The sequence below is a fragment of the Mytilus edulis genome, chromosome 9 (genome assembly GCF_963676685.1).
Source record: "Mytilus edulis chromosome 9, xbMytEdul2.2, whole genome shotgun sequence".
NCBI lineage: Eukaryota > Metazoa > Mollusca > Bivalvia > Mytilida > Mytilidae > Mytilus > Mytilus edulis.
This window is the reverse complement of record NC_092352.1, coordinates 48,626,031-48,648,546: the sequence shown is the minus strand read 5'-3', so window position 1 is coordinate 48,648,546 and position 22,516 is coordinate 48,626,031. Positions and strand designations below refer to the sequence as shown.

The following is a 22,516-nucleotide window of genomic DNA, read 5'->3' as shown; positions in this document are numbered from 1 at the left end:
TTTTTAGGATAAATAAGTGGATATTATCATAGAACATCAGGAATTATACATGCACTAAAACGCATAAGCTCCGCATTCTCAATGTAATGTCATATGTGATAAAAATTGGCGAGAATATGCTCATGAGGGTAAAAAAGGAATATTCAAAATGGCAAATACCATGGTATTTGAGGCATATTCACATATTCACCTGCAGTGGTGAAAATCAGGAAAATTTGTTTAAAATGAGGAAAAATGTTAGGATTTGCGAAAAATACACTGGCAACCAACAAGTCAAAATCTGTCATTCTTTTATAAGGTGTAATTAATGTTTAAATAATAGGTACACAAACTCTTGATTTATACTTGTGCAAAATGAAATCTCCTGTTACCCCTCATCCATGTTGAGCAAGGGGTAATGTGGATGTTTCCTAAACCTGACCTAAGTACATCCTTAATAATTTTTGATATAAAAAAGCACCAACATAAATTTTTTGAATTTTGAATGTTATACTAACATTACTATTTCTGTTTGAAATTATATCCAATATGCTTGTCTTTATTTTGATTACATGAAAAATCTGAATTGTAGGCAAGAACTTTCCTGGATCCATCAGATATATTCAATGGTGATACTGAGCCAGAAGAAACCAAAGATAAAGTACAGAAAGCTGTAAATGTACTGAAAACTTTCAAAGAAACTTATGAAGATCACAAAGCTAAGCTCCATTCCTACTTCTCCGGAGACCAGGAACCAGTTGAGTGGGAGTTTACTCCAAAACTTGTGTTTCCACGCTTTGACAAATTTACTGCAAGATTGGAAATGATAATTGTAAGTATGAAAATAGAAAATTTCTTTGATGCTGCACTTTTTGAAAATAAAACAATTTCCCATGTTGAAATAAGAAGTGTGATGAAAATTAGTGAAATCAGCAAAAAAAAGTTGATTTTTTTCAGATAATGTTGATTTCATTGAACAATTGACATAATTATTAAAGTGAAATCAGTAAAATTCTTATAAGTCATTAACAATTTCTATAAGTTCATGAATTCATGCAATATAATTAAACTGTACAAGAGATATGACAGAATGCATTAATATGGAAGCCTCTCACATTTGTTTTTGTATTGTTACAAAGCAAGCAAGTCATAGTTTTGTGTTGACAGTTTTATTTTGGAGATATAAGGGGATATTGGACATTTTTTAAATACCACTTAGTAAATAACGTCACATTAATACATCTTCATTTGATGTGAATGCCCTTTACATGAGAAAGAAGGTTAAGTATGGTTGAGTTTGATCTGACATCAGAAATAGTAAGACATTTGCGGTAAAATTCATGATATTATTTCTTTTCACATATTACATGTATCTTGAAATTTTTTTACACTTACAATCGAAAATAAATGCCTGGAAAGACAAAAATATACAATTATGGAAAAGTTTCTAAAAGATTTATAACATACAAATATGCAGAGATTTATTTTTTTCATTGTGTTTAAGACACTTTTATCTATATGTTATCTTATGAATTCCAGGAAATGTTTGGAACAATAAGTGAATTCATGAAATTAGAGAGAATTGAAATAGGTGGCATTAAAGGTAAAGTGCTGAGTCAGCAGGTTCTTCAGCTGTTTGAAGAATTCCAGACAGTGTTTCGAGAATTCACCAGAAACACCTATGACTGCTTAGATCCAATGAATTTGGTAAGTGATACTACACTTACCCATAAGGGGGGGGGGGATTTGAGTTTTTTCATTCACTTCCCACACATCATCTGTTATCATTTAGGGGCCTCAATTGGCAAGTGGTCTGAATAATTTAACTTCTGTATCTCTAGCCTGTCAACACTGAGATTGTGACTTTTACATCTCTCACCTGGCAGGTGTGTTTGACTGCAGTCTTAATTGATTAATTTTCGCTCCAAAGAGACATTGTTTTTGAAAGGATTCTTTTTGGATAAAAAAGTGACATTTAAACTATCACAATCATGTTTCATTACTAAGTGACATTTTTCATTTCTTGAAAAATTAATTTGCTTATCAGGAATTAAAAAAGAACAAACATTTGTTAGAAAATAAGTTGTAAAAGAGTTATGTTATTGACAATAACATAACAAATTTCTACAATATTATATAAGTAATTAGAAATTTACCTGCATAAAATATTTTCATTTTATTATCATTTTCTTTTTTTCACCACAGGTTATGGTTGTTGGTGAAAAGTAAAAGCAATATTAATATGCACAATTATCTATGTATAGCACTTATAGGTTGGTGATCAGGTATTATGTAAAAAGCTCTCAGGAATGTTTGCTGCTAAAATTCAGAAAACAAAAATTAGCTTACTTTGATAGATATTGCATCATAAATAAAAAGTAACAAACATTAGGTACATCCATGTTCTTGTATTTGAGATTCTAACATTTACAAATATTGTTTGAAACAGCGGTTAAATACTCAGTTTTAATATGAAATATTTGGGTAGAAATAAATGTTAAACTGTCGAGGTTTTTAAGAAAAAGACATGAATTTCCATTTTTCTATTATTATCAGAAATGATATTTGTAAAAAAAATATTAAAAATATATAGGTTTCTGCGTTAACAATTTAAATGCATAATTTTAGAAAAAGCCAGGAGGGTTTCAAAACATTACGCAAAAGTTGTAAACTTTTAGAAGCAAACTTCTTTACAATTATGATTGACTTGCACAATTCACACAAATATGATTATTCTTATACACTTATACACTTATACACAAACACTTTAAATATATAGAGAAAAGAATATTTTTTGAAAACTCATTCAGCAAATGGGACACAGATGTGATATTATAACATTTTTGGAAAAAATAATTTTGTATATGTAAAAATATTATGATTATGATGTATAACTCCATAGCTAATTTAAATAAAATGTTCCATAGGAGTTTGTAAGAGACTACAAGGTGTTTAAAGAGAAAGTGAAGGATTTTGATAGAAGATTAGCAACCATAAGTTGTCATGCATTTGATGATTGTGGCACCATAGAATCTGTCTTTAAGGTAGGTTTTTTACTAACAGTGATAAGAAATTTCAGCTATCTATAGGAAAAGAGGGACGAAAGATACCAAAGGGACAGTCAAACTCATAAATCTAAAACAAACTGACAACGCCATGGCTAAAAATGAAAAAGACAAACAAACAACAGCACACACAACACAACATAGAAAATTAAAGAATAAACAACACGAACCCCACCAAAGAAATAGGGGTGATCTCAGGTGCTCCGGAAGGGTAAAGATCTCAGGTGCTCCGGAAGGGAAAAGATCAACTGAAACATATCCTTGTATACATAACTTGGACACTCAAAATTACTGTGTCAGAAAAAAAATGTAGATTTCTCTAATAATTTTCGTTCCAAAAGATTGTTTCTTTATAAGATATTGAATGAACATAGTTTTTTCTGTGTTTATGAAGTAAAAATTAGATGTGAATATATATTGATGAAAGCATTATTTACTGAATTATTTGTTTTTACAGTTCCTTGCCATTATGGGTTCTCTTCTTGATAGAGAACTGGTCAAGCTGGACATCGATAATAGGTATCCTTTAGTTGTTGAGATGATGCATGATGAACTTGATACGGTCAAGAAAATGTATGACCAGCAGATGGCTTTAAAACAAGAGGGTAAATTATTACTACACAAGAACATGCCTATGATGTCTGGAATGTTACGTTGGTCTGCTGAAATGGCTGCAAGAATTTCTGGCCCAATGACAGATTTCGAACAATTTAAGCACCCGTAAGTAAACCATAACTATTTGTAATACATATTATGTTTTTTGGTCTGTGCGTCAATCTGTCCATCTGTTCCTTCATTTGTTCGTCTGTTTGTATAATATTGGAGCATAATTGAGATTAAGATGTTAAATATTTGTTTCTTGCCTGTTCAGTAATGTTACTCATTTCAAATATACACAGTTTTAGTAACAATCCTTATAATGAATAAGTGAAATATTAATTTTAACCAAATCATTTGAAAGATGTATAAACTATAAGAGCCACAAAACAGAATTTACAGCAGTCTTAAAACTTATATAATAGTATGTTAGACTGTTAGGATATGAAATTGAATTTATTCAAAATCAACCTGACAAATTACATGTGAAAATGACTGTGAACTAAGCATGCTAAGTAAAAAGTGTCTTTTTTAATATCCAAATCTGTGGAAGAAGTAATAAACCATGCCTGTCGATAGGCACACTTGTTTGTACATGAGCCTGTTTCATATATAAACTGTTTTTCAGATGCATGTCTAGCAACAGAGCCAAGCTAGTATTTACTAAATATGAAGAAATGTGTGGACTTCTAAAGCAGTGAGTACTGTGTGAACATAGATGTTTTTTGTTTTTAAATAAAAAGATATTTATTTACCAGTACATGTATATAAAACAGTACCTATACTATATTTGGTAGCCATGTGGTGTAAGTAGTTGATTCATCCACCACTACAAGTTTGCCTAGCCTATAACCATATTAAATAGTTTTGGAAACTCCATTTAGTTATTTGAAAAACTCAAATTCCAGTTGCCCTGAGTTTTCAGCCAATGTTCAGGGGCAAAGTCAAGAAATGGTCATATTTGCCAGACATGACCTTATCTTATCTTAAAGGTCATTTTACTGAAATGGCAGATTAATAGTCTCACAATTTTTTTATTCCTGTTTTTCAGCAGCTTAGCAGCAATATACCCACTTCAACTGAATATGGGATATACATTTCTCAACTCATTTAGTATTCAAGAGCTTGCAGCTGCTATTCTGACTTTATTCAACTTTACCAGTGTATGAGCTGAAAGTTCATGAACCAGGGTAATGTCAAATAATGTCTCATCATTTTTCTAAAAAGAATTCATCAGAAGATGCCAAGATCTTGATGAACATTATTGGGTATCAACTCCACAAACAATACATAGATATTAATATATTACCCCATCCTTTCAAACCAAGGATGAATGGGAATCCTCAAAACCAATGTTAGCGGGATTCCCCCAAAAAGTAGCAAAATGTACATCTTTCAATGTATTTAAATATGATAGTTATGATTTGCATGTCCATTTTTTCTCTTAAATAGGTTGAACGGTGAAACATACAATGACTGGATTGGTGGAGTAGACGAGATCTGTGCCTTCAACCTAAAACAGCCATTAATCACAAGAGACAGCGAGACAAATCTTGTAAAGGTCAACTTTGATCCCAAGCTTACTGCAGTTCTCAGAGAGGTCAAATATCTAGAAGATGATGAATCCAAAGAGATCCCGAAAGCAGCCAAAAATGTGTACGAACATAACGACACCTTGTGGAAGTTCTCCACAAATCTAGATCTTACAGTGAGGCTCTACAATAAAGTACGGACAAGTGTATTGGAAGTAGAGTACCCACTCATAGCTAAACAGTTAGAGGATATTGATCAACAACTGCAGGAAGCTGAGAAAACTCTGAACTGGGAAAATGAAGGTAGTCTTAGTGTTTATTTATTAAATTTAAGGCAACAATGGTAAGTGAGTTAATAAGAAAACTAATTAATATGTTTCAGGGCTATTCCAGAAAAAATGTATGGGGGGGGGGGGTGGTTTGAAGGCACAATATATTAATAATACATGGGTGATGAGTATCAGAGCAACTTTTCACACTTCAATGCACTATAATTCTCAATTACAATTGTCTGGGTGGGGGGTGCTGACAAAAATTGGTTTCCAACCCCCCCCCCCTACATTTTTTTCTGGAATAGCCCTCATGTAATCTGATAATTACTGGATACAATTCTTGCATAAGAAACATATATATATATTCAATATATAGTGTGTTGAATTAAAATTGTTACACATGTATAGACGACTTTTAAATTCATGCATTTCATGTATGTTTCCAGTTTTACAATGCTTATTTTATAATTAGTTTACAGAAAGAGTTCAAAGATTGACCGCAGGTTAACTGAATAACTCATTCATACAAAGAAAATTGAAATTTTCATTTATCTGTTTATTAGTTCTTCACTGTTCTTCTATGTGGGTCTCATTGGGGTCTAAGCGTGACGCAGGATTGCCGATTTTTTGTAAGCGTGACACGTGAAAGTCAAATTATTGTGGCGTGAAAACTGGAAATGAGGTCTTGCGGGACCCAGGAAATGCCAAAAAAAAAATGAGAATTGCTTACGTACATAGTGTAAGCGGGATACAGGAATCTGACAAAACAGTAAGCTGGATCCGGGATCGGAACCCCCCAATGAGACCCCCTTCTATAGTACACATGTAGGTTGGTTATTATACACAAACAATACAGATAAGAGTGTGTTTATACATTTATTTAATGAAAAGTTATATATGTGTTTCATGTGTCAACCATTTTGTTTACCTTATAAAAAGCAAAAAATAAGGTATTTCAGACTTGGTCTTTACTCAACTTCAATTATTTCAAAATGATTAGTATGTTAAAAAACCAACTTATGATTTATTGAAGGAGTCTGGGAATATATTCAGAAGACAAGAGACCAGGTAATTGACTTAGAATCCAGAGTTCAGAAGTCTAAAGACAATGTAGAAGAGATAGAGAAGATTATGTCAACTTGGAGTAAACTGCCATTATTTGAGAGAAGTCAAGAGAAGAATGAAACCCTTCTTAATTTAGAAGACAGGAAGGAAAGATTAGAGAAAAGATACAAACAGATTAAAGATGTAGGGGCTAAACTTCATGCTTTGTTGAAGGTACTAAGAAAACTTTTACTTAATAAAACCATTATAAGATCATTTGTAGATTGTAGTTTTTTTTATTAATAAAAGTAAGGAAAAGTAACTCTTCAAGAAAGCTATATGATACTGCATTATTAGAAAATCTGTTGATGTTTTTGTGCAATGGGATTATAACTGTTTGTTATTTTCTTACATTTGAAAAAATACCAAGTAATTAATTGGAAGAGTTAACGTATGGAGACTAAAGCCTATTTTAACTAAAAAATTGAAGGAACAAACTTTTTTTTAATACCTGCAATCTAAGTAGCTTGTTTCTTCATAACTGTTCAGATATTAAAGGTTATTCTTTTCTGAGATTTATATACTTTAGATATGCTATGTATGTGTCAATTGACTATTTTAGGAAAATCTGGACCACTTTAAAGCTGATCCTAATTCAGACACGTGGAAAGCCTATGTTGATTACCTAGATGAAATGGTTGTAGATGGGCTATTCAACACAATTCACTGCAGCGTTAAATTTCTCCTGGACAATACTGATCCTAAAAATGACATTGGTCCATTGTTTGAGTCACAGTTAGAACTTCAACAACCAGAAATAATCTACGTTCCTTCCCTCGACTTTGGAAGTACAGATGGCTATTACGATTTGGTGGATAGTATCCTTGGGGATATTTTTAAGCAGTCTGCTTTGATCCCTCGTCTAGCCACCCACTCCGGACAGGAACACTACCAACAGGATATGGAAGAAATGGAAGAACTCGCCGACATGAGAAGTGAAATGATGGATCGGGTCAACATTATCATGAACAAGGGCATGGAATATAGGAACTCTTTTGATAATTATGCCTATCTTTGGGTGGATGATAGGAATGAGTTCATGAGACAGTTCTTGCTCTATGGCCATGTGCTGACACCTGAGGAGATTGAATCAGGTGATGATGTGCCACAAAAACCACCAAAATTGATGCAGTTCAAAGAACAGGTTAGAGTTTAATACAACCATATTTAATACTTAATGCATGTTTTTAACATTTTTAATTTTTCAGATATTAGAAAAACATATAAGGAATAAAAGATGGCAATTCAGATTAATTGAAAATCAACATAAAATTTTATATAAGAGGGAAAATATATATAGGATGTGCAGTGATCTGGAAGGATTTTTTCTCAATGGGCCCAGGGCCCCCCAAAAATAAATTCAATGGGCCATTTAAAAAAATGATGGGCCATGTTGTCAAATGAGTGGGCCATTTGAATTGACTACAGTAAAAAAAAAGAGTGTATATTTCAGCTAAGAGGTGGTGGTACTTACCTTTTTGGATATTGTTCCTGTGATTTTATTGATTTCAATTTCAATGAATATACAATAACTTCTTCCAAACCGGACAACATTTAAGATCATTTAAGATAACCTTTGTTTGCAATGTTAAAACTGGTACTGTTGCCTTGTTCATGTTCTTGTTTTGTTTTACATTAAATTTGGGTCTTCGTCGATACCATACTTATTCCAGACGCTTTGTATTTAGAGGACGTTTCTGGCATTTCCTCTGCACTTCTTGTATTATCATTACTTCATCACGATGACAAGAATAACAGTAGAGAGTATCATTAATTGATAGAACAAAACCATAATTCGCTGAAGGCATGTTTACAAAATGTCAAAACGAGCCAAAGACCAAAAAATGACAAGAACAGTTAAGCACCTTTTATGGAGACAAAAACTATATTCATGAAAAGGATTTGGTTTTCAATCGAAATAATAGTAAGCTAAGCTAACTTAAAAGATTATGATTAGAAAAAAAATCTCGTCTATACTAGCCAAATTTCAAATTTAAAGTTGTTTATAAAAAAATATATCATGAATGATGGTTAATTACGTTTTTTGGGTAATCAGTTATACCGCATGGTTCTATTATTACCATAGAAAACACCAGAGACTTCCCAAAAATATAAAGGTGCTCCTATCATTGGAGGAACATTACACAGTTGTGTACACACACATGGCGGCACAGAACACAATATAGGACGATCGGAAATCCATTTGACGATATCTAAACGTTTCGAAATGAAGTGAAAAATATTGTGCGCCACGTGGGCCCTTACATTGGTCACTCTATGCGCCATTTCTGGTCGATAGGCGCAGGGCGCATGTCCTTCCCGATCACTGGATGTGGGTACCCCACATGGCAAATATTTGTTAGAATAATGCTATTAATAAATCTTATTCTCCATTTGGTGCTAAAAGTAGCTACAATATGATATTTGACTAATGACGCTAACCATATCAAAAAGACATACAACTTTTTAAGTTATTTTCATTACAATGCAAATTGATAATTAGATTTTATAAAATCAATTTACCTTCATAGAGGAGCAAAACTAAATGGATTAATTTTTGATACATTTTGGAAATTCAATACAATTCGATCTCCTAATTACAGTACAGTACAGATTGAAATTTTGATATCTACTAGTTGACATTGTGAAATCCAGATTTGTACCAGGACGATTTTGAAATGTACTAGATATTCTAGTTGGATTCAGATTATTACTTTAAAAATGATTATGTTAACTGATGTTGCTTGCTTAGAAGGAAAATAATGTAAATCTTTACATGCATGGTTAGTTAAAGACTTGTTTAACATACTATACTGTTACAATTTTAGATAGATGCATATGAAAAGATATATGATGCAGCTGAACAGATACACCATACCCAGATCTTTGAGAAATGGTTCAGGGTTAATTCTAAGCCATTTAAGCAGGCATTACTGAACACCATCAAGAAATGGAGCTACATGTTCAAACAGCATCTCATTGATCATGTCAATAACAGGTTTGTAGGGCAGTTTTTCATGACCTTGCTACTAGGCATGGAGGGCATTGAGTGTTACACTTTTCAGTCTGTACATCCCAAAATTGGACTCTGTTCTGTAACCTTAGTTTGCCTCAACCAAATGTTATGGAACTAATACACAACACAAATAATTTACTTATTTACTTGTGCATGAAATCCATCAGCATAACAGTTCTTGGGAGACAAAAGAAAAATATGAAGAGTTGCAAATTGTTTGCAAAATAGTCAATTTAATATTAAAAATGAATAGTGATAATTAATGAAAAGTAACTCTTTTTTTAACCATATTTACCTATTTACCTTGTATAAACAAAAAAAAATATCAGAATATTGAATTCATTGCTTCAAACTTTGTACAGTAAAAGTTAATAAAAAATTTAACATTTGGATTTTGTAGATTCTGAGATTGTCTGGGGGACCAAGAACAATATTAACTTCCATACTCATAAATTAAGTTGCACAGTTTTATCACCTTGTCAATTATGTCTCAACCAATCAAAACATCTTAAAAACATTGATGTTCCTTAACTTTTCACATTCTGAATTTCTCATTTAGTTGATTTTTGTTTCAGTTTGAAAGAGTTATCAGACTTCATTATCAAGACTGATGCTGGGTTATTAAAGCCAGTGAATAATTACGAAGGACTAGTAGATTGTATGGGATACTTGTTGGCTGTTAAGGAAAGACAGTCAAGCACCGATGAAATGTTTGAACCTCTAAAGCAAACAATAGAACTGCTGAAAACTTACAATCAGGAAATGCCCGAGGAAGTCCATTTACAGCTACAGGTATGATTAGCAGTTGGTGTTTGTAGGAATTAGGTTTATATGTTCAATTGATATCGTTGGTGTAGTTCTTGAACTTTTAAGTTTTAGATACTTGAATTTTGGTATTAGTTGTTATTGGTTTTGAGCTAGATGTCAATACTGTATAACTTTTCTTGGATATGGGTTAAAATTAATTCTTCAGGTGGCTAGATTACTGTGGGGGAGATAAGTCCACAATTATACAGACAAAATTTAATGTACTTATATATATTTTGTGTCATTGCTCATAAACTGTAATGCACTAAATCTTTTGTACTTACAACCGTCATGAATGGTTATGAAAGTATCAGAAAAATCAAATGTATAATACTTTTGTGTTTAATGTGCAAACATTATAGTGGTCTCTTTCAAACTGTTTTACATTTTGTTTAAAACAACTACTGTTCATGTACAACCTTCAACAATGAGGTTAAAATAAATTGTATAGTAAGTGAAAAAATATTGTAATTATTTGACCCCAACATTTGGTGAGACACTTCATAACTTCAGACAGTCCAATTATGAGAAGTTTGTTGAGAAAATTAGTGATAGTAGCTTGATATGAAATAATGAGATAGGGTATCCTTGCCAATGAGTCAACTAACCACCAAGTCCAAATGATGTGGATCGAAGCAAATTAGATCACTGTGCAGCCTTCCAACAACAAGCAAAATCCATCCCATAAAGCCGTAAAAGGCCCCAACATTACAAAATGTGAATCAATTCAGATGAAAAAAATATAACCTGATTTATTACAAAACAATAATGATATTTTTCTATTTACAGGAACTGCCTGAGAAATGGAACAACACTAAGAAGATTTCCATAACAGTGAAACAGGAAGTGGCACCATTGCAGACAACAGAAGTAACCAACATCAGACAGAAATCAGCTACATTTGATGTTAAACAACATAAATTCAGAGAACAATTCCGTACCATTAAACCATTTAGATATGATTGTGCTACTCCCTATGAGATGATTGCTAGGGTAAATTTGCATATTATTTGTCTTTATTTGTTATTTTGTTTTCAGTTCAGAATTTGAAAAAAAGCAAGTTTACTTTTTCCTACTAAAGGACTTTAGTGGATAAGTAAGTAGGTCAATTATGGCCACATTTAAAGTAAATTTCAAACAGGTATGGTAGTCTTTATCAAAAAGATAAAAGTGAAAGCTTGAGAAAGTCTCACTGTTTACATGTGTATCTTATGTGTCAGATTTATTGATAATTTTAATATGACGACCTATTATCAAAACCAGTAAAATCATAGTATATCTACTTTAAGGGCAAACACATAGTACACAAAAATGGATATTCCGCCCTACGCCCAACTTACTTATGCTACCAAGTATTCTCAATTTTTGACAACAAAACCAACAGTTTACATAGGCCAAGAATCAGATACAATTTAGTTATCTCTATTCTAAAGCAAAATAAACAAATCAGTCCATTTCAATCTATTTTTTTGTTGAAAAGTTTCATAAAAAGAAAAAAGCCTCTGGTACACCTCCGAATGCAATGAAATTACAATAAAAGAACATATATAGGTGAAAAATGAGATTTAAAAAAATTATTGTTATTGAATTATATATTACTAACATGACTAATATTATCATATAGAGATAAAACGGAACAGCCAAAACAGTATGGTGTGTATAGGGCTTTCAGGGTTAACAAAATTACTGAATTTTTCCTATTAAAATCGAAATAATTCATGGGAGCCTTAGATTTGTTTTCATTTAACCACGGGTTGGGCACTGATATTCGTACTTTACCCCTTGCTAAAGTTCAGGGTAAATAATCAAATATAAATGCCCAACCAATGGTTAAATGCAAACAAATCTACGGCTGCCATGAATTATTTCTTAACTAAAATTTTAGGGCTAAAAACAAAATAAATGTGTAATTTTACATAAATAGTAGCCCTAAGATAGGGAAAAATATAGTTTCAAATCTTTAAAAGAAATTCTAATATTCATGTAGAAAGGGGTTTAAAAAAAATCCAGGTCTATAGCAATTATATAAATGCTGGCAAAAGTAGAAGAATAGATGAATGTGTTTTCCAGATATTGAAATGCTTGAACTTTTAAATAGGATTTCAATCACCAAATTAGAATATTCTTACATTTTGTTTATATTTCATAAAACAAATTCCTTTTCTCCTACAGTACCATGAGGATATTGCTGTAATGGAAACAGAGATGAGAGCCTTGTTAGAAGCTTCTAGCTTGTTTGAAGTAAATGCACCAGATTTCAAACAACTGAAACAGTGTAGGAAGGAAATAAAACTTCTTAAACAACTTTGGGACTATATTGTCATTGTACGCTGCAGCTTCGATGACTGGAAAACAACTCCTTGGAAAGAAATCAATGTAGAGCAAATGGAAATTGATACTAAGAAACTAGCCAAGGATATCCGAGCGCTGGATAAGGAGATGCGAGCTTGGAATGCTTACGTTGGACTAGAGGATAGTCTTAAAAATATGTTGACATCACTCAAGGCTGTGAGTGAATTGCAGAACCCATCTATCAGGGAACGTCACTGGATGGAATTGATGGCTGAAACAAAGGTAGGAAGTAATCAGGGATACAGTTTGTTGAAGTAGATAAAGTTGAAGGATGTTTGCTAATCTGTTTCAGAATAAAAAGCTTTTTAAACCATTATAAATTGAAAGAATATGAATAAATTCAGTAAAACAACAGAAAAAAATAAAGGGTCTGCGTTCTTGTTTTCAAGATATAAGCCATTTGTTGGGAAGTGATTCTCTCTTAGACTTTTCATATATTTATCATTGGTTTCTTATTTGTTTCAAAAACTATAAATAAATAACAAGGATTTCATAAGATTTCAATTATGGCTTCTTAAAATTTATGTTATAAAAATATGAATAAAAAAGTAGAGGTTTGTGGGAAAAACAAGTTAATGGCACTACAAAACCAGAGGTTTCCAATTATCTGGCAAAAATTCAATTTAAGAGGAGCTAACATCCTTAAGGAATTAAACTATGGTTTATTCAAGACAATAGGAATTTAGCTTAGGCCAATTAAAAAAGTATGTGGGGTTCCAGTTACATCTAAAAAAAAAAGTAAGGGTCGGTAGGTTAGCATTTTTTTTTATTTAATGTTTTTTTTAACATTGAGTCAATGGGAGCAACATACTTGCTTTAACAGTCAATGACAGTGCTTAATGAAAAATAGCAATAAAATCTTTAGGGTAGGCTATTATTAAGACTAAAAAGTAGGGTAACTGGAACTACACATACATTTTTATTTGGCCTTAATGAACAATTCATGTTTTTTTATGACATTTTACATACTGATTCAATACGACAAGTGTTTAAAAGCTCTTATAAATCAAAATGCCATAATTTTTCATCAATAGAAGTGAAATAAATGCTGATTGTCTAGGGTATATTGTTTTGTAGGTTAGATTTGTTATGGATGAGAACACAACTCTGGCAGATCTTCTGTCTCTCAACCTTCACAAGTATGAAGAAGCTGTTCACGGTATTGTAGATAAGGCCTCCAAAGAAATGAGCATGGAGAAAGTACTGAATGAGTTAGATGTCACATGGGCTACAATGGAGTTTCAGCATGAGCCTCATCCCAGAACAAAGATTACTATGCTGAAGACAAGCGAAGAATTAATAGAGACTTTGGAAGATAATCAGGTTAGATTAAAAAACTCCAGTATTTTGGAAAACTCCACACTTATAACTTGCCATGGTTCATGTGGATTCATTATTATTCGTTGGATACCAATTTTCGTGGGTTTTGTGGCTACAGGTAAACCACGAATTCATATGTTCAACCAATATCATATTTTCAATAGGCTTTGTATGCAGAGATTGGCAAAACCATGAAATCAAATATCCATGAATATGCGAGTTTTCAGCAATTCACGAAAATTGATACCCATGAAAATAAATGAATCCACAGTATTTTGGAAATACCCCAGACTAGCAACTTGCCATGATTCATGGGAAACATATCTGATTTGATATTCTTTCTGTGGATTCATTAATTTTCGTGGTTATCAAATTTCATGGATAGTGGAAAACTTGCATTTTCGTGGGTAATTGATTTCGTGGTTTGGTAAATCTCTGTATACAAAGCCTATAGAAAATGTGTAATTTGTTGAAAATTTGAATTCATGGTTCCCTAGCTTGTACCCATGAAAACCACAAAAAATTGGTATCAAATGAATAAAAATAAAACAGTAATCAGCATGATGGACCACTATTCAAGTTACACTGTAGTCAGTTTCATTATCAGTTTTTAAATGATAATACAGGTTTTAAATATTGTATGGGTGCAGTTTTCCAGAGTTGAAAATGTTGTATACCAATCACAGTGTTTCTGTGTATTGTTTTTAAATTTCACATAAAATGCTTCAGATTTACCTAGTATGCTTCAAAATTACAAAATGCTGAATTGAAAGTACTATGTATGTGCATTATTCTATGCACCTTTGTGTATTCCAAAGTTGAAACTGTATCTCTAACTTGAAAATAACTAATTAAATAGCTATATATAGAAAATTTTAAATCAAACACACAAATGGTAAAATGTCAAACCAACACTGATTTTAAATTTCAGGTGCAATTGCAAAACATGCTGTCGTCTAAGTACATAGCACATTTCTTACATGAAGTGTCAACCTGGCAAAGGAAGCTATCAACAGCTGATCAGGTTATAACTATCTGGATGGAGGTTCAAAGAACATGGTCACATTTAGAGAGTATTTTCATTGGTTCAGAGGATATAAGAAATCAGCTTCCAGAAGACAGCAAGAGATTTGATGGAATTGATAATGATTTCAAGGTATTGAGATTTAGGAACACTTTTGAAGTTAAGAGTTCAATGAAATATTACTTAAAAATGTTTTAAAATTCATATAAAAACTGAAACTAATAGTTATCAATATCAGTCTGAGAACTGTCATATTTATATGTTAAACTTGTACATATGTTTATAACTGAAATTTTTTTTGTCATGACTTAACTTTATAATCTATGGGAGTTTCCAAAATGTTATATAAGTTAGTTATTCTTTGACAATTTTGTCAACATTCTTAAATTTTTCAGGAACTTGTATCAGAAATGGAGAAAACTAAGAATGTAGTTGCTGCTACTAATCAGAAAAATTTATACGAAAGATTGGAGGCTATCCAAGGGCAGTTAACTCTGTGTGAGAAGGCGTTAGCAGAGTATTTAGAGACCAAGAGATTAGCATTCCCTCGCTTTTATTTTGTATCATCTGCTGATTTGTTGGATATTTTATCCAATGGAAATAATCCTCCACTGGTAAGTTTTGTACTGCTTTGCGTCATTTAGTGGTAACAAACAGTCTTGTTAGCAGTCTCATGTACAATTCTTGCCAGATTTTTATAAAACTTATTTCATGAGTTTATAGTAGCAATTTCTCATACAAATTTGAAAATCAGTGCTGATCAGCTATTTTTAAAAGAGTTATGCCCCTTTAAAATAGTACTTATATGAAAAATTTCATTGCTAACACTTTTATGCATACAATTCTTGCCAAATTTTTTATGAAACTTATATCATAGGTGAATATAAGAAATTTCTTGAATAAATTCTTGAAAGTTTGTGCCAATCAACTATTTTTAAAAGAGTTATGACCCATTGGGAATACTAATTATATTGGAAATGCATAGTATTTGCTGTCAAGCCTTTATTTCTCCAAGATATTCTTAAAAAGTTTTCAATCTATTAAATCTTGAATAGGCAGCTATGATGGTCTAGAATGGGTTTGGTTAATAATTGTATCTCTCATTGGAACATACTTTTATTGATTAATTTATTTCAGTTTCCTAGCTTATTTTCATCAGTTGTAAGAGTTCTTGTTTGTTGTACAATATAGTTTTTAACATTAAAGTATACATTGTTGAAAATATTTATACACATTTTATTATACTGATTGTAGGTATGTCGACATTTAACCAAGTTTTTTGATAGTATGGCTAAGCTAAAGTTTGCTACAGACTCGAAAGACAATCCTCTTAAATCTGGTCTGGCTATGTGGAGTAAAGATGGAGAATATGTAGATTTAAAGGAACCATGTGATCTTAATGGACAGGTAAAATTTTATGTATTTTCTTAATCATTTTTAAAAGAATTAGTTCTGCTTGCATCATGTGCATTTGAGTTAAGAATATTTATTTTATGAGAAAATCCCTTAATTTTAAATACATTAAAATGAGAAATTGTAATAATTACATCTTATCATAAAAATTAAACTTTCAATAAATGTACTTTTGTTTTTCAATATTTGAAATTTGCTTGAAAAAACTGATTTCAGGATGTTGGTTTCTTGTTTGAATATTTTTTACATTTTGTCATGTAGGGGCCTTTCATATATAGCTAAATATGTATTATGAGTTTTGCTCATTGTTGAAGTCTGTACAGTGACCTTAAGTTGCTTACATCTACATCATTTGGTCTATGGTGTAAAATTACATCTACATCATTTGGTCTATGGTGTAAAATTACATCTACATCATTTGGTCTATGGTGTAAAATGGTCTCATTTAAAATCATACAACACCTTACTGTTATATTAAAAGTTTCATATGTAGAACAGAAATATTTTAATGGTTTAATTTCTTCCAAAGGTTGAGATTTGGTTAAATAGGTTACTAATAGCTATGCAAAATACTATAAGACATCAGTTAATTGAAGCTGTTACTACATATGAAGAAAAACCAAGAGACGTTTGGCTGTTTGACTTCCCTGCTCAGATGGCATTATGTGGCACACAGATTTGGTGGACAACAGAGGTTAATATCGCCTTTGGAAGACTAGAGGAAGGCTATGAAAATGGACTGAAAGATTACAATAAAAAACAGGTGATTTTTTTAAAATTTGTTCTTATGAAAACAGTGATGATAAAAATAATGTTGCCATGAGTAAATGTTATTCCAGCATAAAAGATATTAATAAGAATTGTAATGAACTTCAAACAGACTCGATTAAATAACTTTCATTGCTTTCATCCAAATTTAGTTTTAGATAATTTTTATTGATATTAATACAGTTCATATTAGTCATAGGTCTTAATCAAATGAATTTAATCAAATAAATCTTAAATTATTTGCATATTTGAAAACACTTGAATTGGATAAGGCCTAAAATAAAATTTCATTTGTTTGGCATTGCCGCCCGACCCACTGAAAAACTTGCCGGCCAAATAATTTTATTTGCGTTTCAGAATTATTATTATTATTTTTTTTTTAAATCGAAATTGTGCCGGAATTTGATCGTATCCGCCGAGTTTGTTCCTGGCTTTACTTATTTCAAATCACGATCTTAAAAGCGCTCGTCTTACACTGTATTGGGAGCAAACATTTAAATGACATGGAATAGAAAAAGTCTGCCAAAAGTAATGTCAAAGAGGCCGGCAGGGGAAAGCATCTCCCTATGCTGCAATGCATTGGTTAAGAGGGAGATGGAATTTATCAAAAATCAAATTTTCAGCTATTCTTTGAAAGAAACGTTCTGAGAGACCTTGTAGAGGACTCAAATTTTATCTTTTGTAAAGCAGAAACAGATGATTTCTGCTTGACTTTGTCACTTCATGAGATAGAAGTTTTTCACCGGGACATCACAGAACAAATATGCGTGGCTCTTACATTTGTTGAACTTATTAAATATTTGAAATTTATCATTGACAAATTTTCCCTTGAACCAGAGAACAAAGTATCTACTATAGTCAGAACCACAATGATGCATTCAAGATAATTATGGCTGTAAGCACCAAAGCTTAAAGACCAAAATGGTCCCAGATTTACAGGTTTATAATAATTTGTAGTTTTGTACCAGTATATGCTAGCCTGGTACAAAACATACATATTTTAAAGACTAGCATCTTGTGTCAATTGAAGAACTTCCCCCTTTTCTTGCCTTTCTTCTTAACATGAATAAGATATTAATTCTTAAAACATAAAAGATACTGACAGAAACATATTTATAAATGTATCTAGTGTACTAGTGATGAATAAAATTCCCTCCTTTTCCACAATTCTAAGGGCTTATTAATTTATCTGTATTCATGTAATGCATGTCCAGATTTCTGTAAATCAAACAAGCATTACAACCCATAATTTATTTATCTGCAAAAATTGTCTGTCCTGCTGCATATTTCCATTTTGAATTTATCATACGTTTTAAACCTAGCCCTGAAAAACCTTGCACTTGGATAATATTAGTATAAACACCATGTCTATTTGTGCCATCCTTCCAAATTTTTTATATTTTGCTATCCTAATTTGGTACAGATCCTTTATCCTCAAAACTTATCAGGGGCAGTAGGCGTGTTTGTATGGTAGTTCGTCACATCTTACATGTATGATTACTAGCCTCTAGGTATTGGTTTGAGCCCTAGTTGGGCAGTTGCAAAATTAAGGTTTGATTTTCATGTCATATGTGATAAGGTTAGTAAGTTTCCTCCCGCAGGTTGGCGTTTTCCTTCAAGTACTACGGTTTAGTACACCACTAAAACTGACTGCCACGAAATTACCCATATGGTGTAGAAAGTGATGTTTATAAAACAAAAGCAAACAATCAAAGTTTTGTACAAGGAGCCGTAGTGGTTGAGCCATTTAACTTATGGTAATTTTACCAAACTGTGACCACAACTTCAAGATGTGACATCAGGCCTCTGTTCAATGGGCAGTCCCACAATAAAAGTTCAATTTTCACGTCATACATTTTATATGGTTAATTTGTCAGTTTCCTGCCTCAGTTCTGTGTTTTTTTCTGGGTTCTTTGGTTAACTCTGCCAATAAAACTGACTGTCTTACATGAAATTATCCATATGATGTAGAATGTGACATTGACGGTTGATCCCTTTCAAAGAAACCACCAGCATGTACACACAACAATGCTGCAATGCTTTAGACAACATTGATCTAGAGACTTCATGATTTACATGTATAAAGCTTTTAAATGTAAAAAAAAAAAAAAAAATCCCTACCTACCTACCCACCTGCTGATAGTGTGAGTCGGCAATGCCAAACAAACAATTTTTTAAGGGTGGCCTAAGTCTTTTAAAAAAATTCTTAGGTTTACATTTTGATAGAATATGTTGCTAGAACTACTTTCGTCATCTATATATGTTAAAACTGTGTCAATTACGCTATAATATATTGATATGATGAAAGTTTGAATTAAAAGAAAGGAAAACCACAAATGTTTTTGGGTTTAGAATAAGCAAGCATCATAAAAAGATACCGAAATCATAAATAAATTTAATAGGAACATCTAGATTATGAATTTTAAAAATTTCTGCTGTTTTTATTTAGATTACACAGCTGAACAGTCTAATCAACATGTTAATTGGTCAGCTGAGTAAAGGAGATAGACAAAAGATCATGACAATTTGTACCATTGATGTCCATGCTCGTGATGTAGTTTATAAACTGATCCAGAACAAAGTCTACAGTTCTCTAGCTTTTGCCTGGCTGTGTCAGCTCCGTCACAGATGGGACGATAATGAGAGAGACTGCTTTGCCAATATTTGTGATGCACAGTTTAGATATTCTCATGAATATTTAGGCAATACAAGTCGCCTTGTCATTACACCGCTCACTGACAGGTAAGCATTATTGCATATATGGTACTCAAGGAAAGCACCTATAGAATCAATTTTAGAATTTCACAGTTCAAAACAGTATTGAGGTCAACACATAGTTAAGATTTCTCAATGCCTTCCCAGGGTCACATGTATGTTTTTTGGAATAGTTCTAATTAAAAAAGAGGAATTTTAATAAAATATTCTGATTAAATGCAACTCGAGAAGCTTTCTCCCATGTACTATCCACATTCAAAATGTTGTCTATTCTGCTTTGCATAATTAACCACCCTTTCTGAGTTAAATAAGAACAGCTTCCTTTAAGATATTTGAACCATTAAGATAAAGTTACTGATGATCAAGGCTGAAATTGATTTTAAAGTTGAAAATGATGAAGATTTAATTTAGATCTTTAACTGACATGTCTTAACTTGTTTGTTCTAATAAAATGTTTACACAATCTTTATGCCCTTTTGTTTACTTCAGATGTTACATCACTTTGACACAGTCCCTACATTTGATTATGAGTGGTGCCCCAGCTGGTCCTGCAGGGACAGGGAAAACAGAGACCACAAAGGACCTCGGCAGGGCACTTGGTATTATGGTATATGTCTTCAACTGTTCTGAGCAGATGGACTACAAGGTAAACATATGTTTCAATATTCAAATTATTAGAAAAAAAATAGTTATAGCATAATTATATAGCACATTGAAGTTTGGATTAATGAAATCTACCACAGGGGGTGGTTACAACATGGGAATTTAGGTATACATACATGTAGCTGGGATTTACTCCCATTCATATATTAAAGAATTGGCAAAGATATAACACATCATTCAATTTCATGGCAAAATCTGACCCATAATTCTATGTCATGGCAAAATCTGACCCATAATTCTATGTCATGGCAAAATCTGACCCATAATTCTATTTCATGGCAAAATAGGACCTATAAATCTATTTCATGGCAAAATCGGACCCATAATTCTATGTCATGGCAAAATCTGACCCATAAATCTATTTCATGGCAAAATAGGACCTATAATAAAATTGAGATAGGAAATGGGGAATGTGTCAAAGAGACAACAACCCGACCAAATAAAAAACAACTATAAATCTATTTCATGGCAAAATGGGACCCATAATTCTGTTTCATGGCAAAATTTAACCCATAGTTCTATTTCATGGCAAAATCATAACCCGTTCATGTATATCTCAGTTCTCACATACATAATTTTTGATATTCTAATTAGATTTAAAAGGATAAAATTACACAACAAAAATGTTTATATTGTGACTAGCAGCAGATATTTCACTCTTATCAATATGCAGAAAACCTAATAATCAGTATATATATAACCTAAATTAAGATATAACTATCAAGCATTCAAATCAATTATTTTTGACAGTCTATTGGAAACATCTATAAAGGATTAGCCCAGTCTGGAGCCTGGGGATGTTTTGATGAGTTTAATCGCATTGCTGTGGAAGTTTTGTCAGTTGTAGCAGTCCAAGTCAAATGTATACAGGATGCCATCAGAGAAAAGAAAACAGTCTTTAGCTTCCAGGGTGAAGAAATTCGTCTGAACTGGAATGTTGGCCTATTTATCACAATGAATCCAGGTTACGCTGGAAGAACAGAACTGCCAGAAAATCTGAAGGCGCTGTTCCGACCATGTGCAATGGTGGTACCTGACATTGAGCAGATTTGTGAGATCATGTTGGTAGCAGAAGGATTTCTTGAAGCAAAGTTGCTTGCAAGGAAATTTATAACATTGTACAACCTATGTGCTGAGCTTTTGTCGAAACAGGACCATTATGACTGGGGTCTAAGGGCTGTGAAATCTGTATTGGTAGTGGCTGGGTCCCTAAAAAGGAGTGATCCAGACAGGCCAGAGGAACAGGTTGGTATTTTTGGTATCTTCTGTTTCTTCAACCAAAATCATTATGTCTGGACCTATATCAAATAATTATGACATCTCGATATATATAGGCTATTATGTTTTTTGGAAAGATTAGAACTTGTTCTAAATCTTTACTTAGGCACCGGCCTCCCTAACAACAGGACAGGTTAGCTACTGTTACTAAATGTATTCACACTGAAATATAGTTCCCTATGGTTCTCATGTATGTTCACATACTACACATATAAACTAAAAAAACTGGGTATATTATTGGAGCAGTTTATTCAAAAATGTATGTCATTAAGTTGATGTGCAGGCTTTTTAAAAAACATTTTGATTAGGTAACTGGGTATTGATTCAACTGGTATGATTGACAACTGTCATTATCAGTAAACAATCAGAGACAAGGTGGACCTTAAATTACAATACCCCACCTCCTAAATTGCCAATCAAATTGACCACATTACCTATCAACCTCAGTCTTACATAATTATACAGAACATTCAATACACATATAATTCTTAATACACAAGTATTTGACCTCATAATTGAATACACAAATGTGTATATTAGATGTTTGGTATTTATAAGGATGATGTATTTATTTATTGCCAATTACTTTTGATCTACATTACATAAAGTGA

At 32.2% G+C, this 22,516-nt stretch overlaps 1 protein-coding gene across 1 annotated transcript in view; it reads left to right on the top strand.

Annotated features, from left to right (window-relative positions):
• Window positions 1-22,516, top strand: part of LOC139489741 (dynein beta chain, ciliary-like) — a 72,277-nt gene that overhangs the window by 14,562 nt on the left and 35,199 nt on the right. The window contains exons 6-25 of the mRNA XM_071276501.1: window positions 572-811; window positions 1,519-1,686; window positions 2,907-3,023; window positions 3,502-3,764; window positions 4,270-4,338; window positions 5,094-5,476; window positions 6,479-6,723; window positions 7,112-7,693; window positions 9,378-9,547; window positions 10,141-10,357; window positions 11,162-11,365; window positions 12,545-12,946; window positions 13,802-14,047; window positions 14,976-15,200; window positions 15,464-15,682; window positions 16,323-16,475; window positions 17,011-17,244; window positions 19,699-19,991; window positions 20,454-20,610; window positions 21,378-21,872. Of these exons, the coding sequence (XP_071132602.1) occupies window positions 572-811; window positions 1,519-1,686; window positions 2,907-3,023; window positions 3,502-3,764; window positions 4,270-4,338; window positions 5,094-5,476; window positions 6,479-6,723; window positions 7,112-7,693; window positions 9,378-9,547; window positions 10,141-10,357; window positions 11,162-11,365; window positions 12,545-12,946; window positions 13,802-14,047; window positions 14,976-15,200; window positions 15,464-15,682; window positions 16,323-16,475; window positions 17,011-17,244; window positions 19,699-19,991; window positions 20,454-20,610; window positions 21,378-21,872 (5,082 nt within the window). The remainder of the gene's footprint in view (window positions 1-571; window positions 812-1,518; window positions 1,687-2,906; window positions 3,024-3,501; window positions 3,765-4,269; window positions 4,339-5,093; window positions 5,477-6,478; window positions 6,724-7,111; window positions 7,694-9,377; window positions 9,548-10,140; window positions 10,358-11,161; window positions 11,366-12,544; window positions 12,947-13,801; window positions 14,048-14,975; window positions 15,201-15,463; window positions 15,683-16,322; window positions 16,476-17,010; window positions 17,245-19,698; window positions 19,992-20,453; window positions 20,611-21,377; window positions 21,873-22,516) is intronic.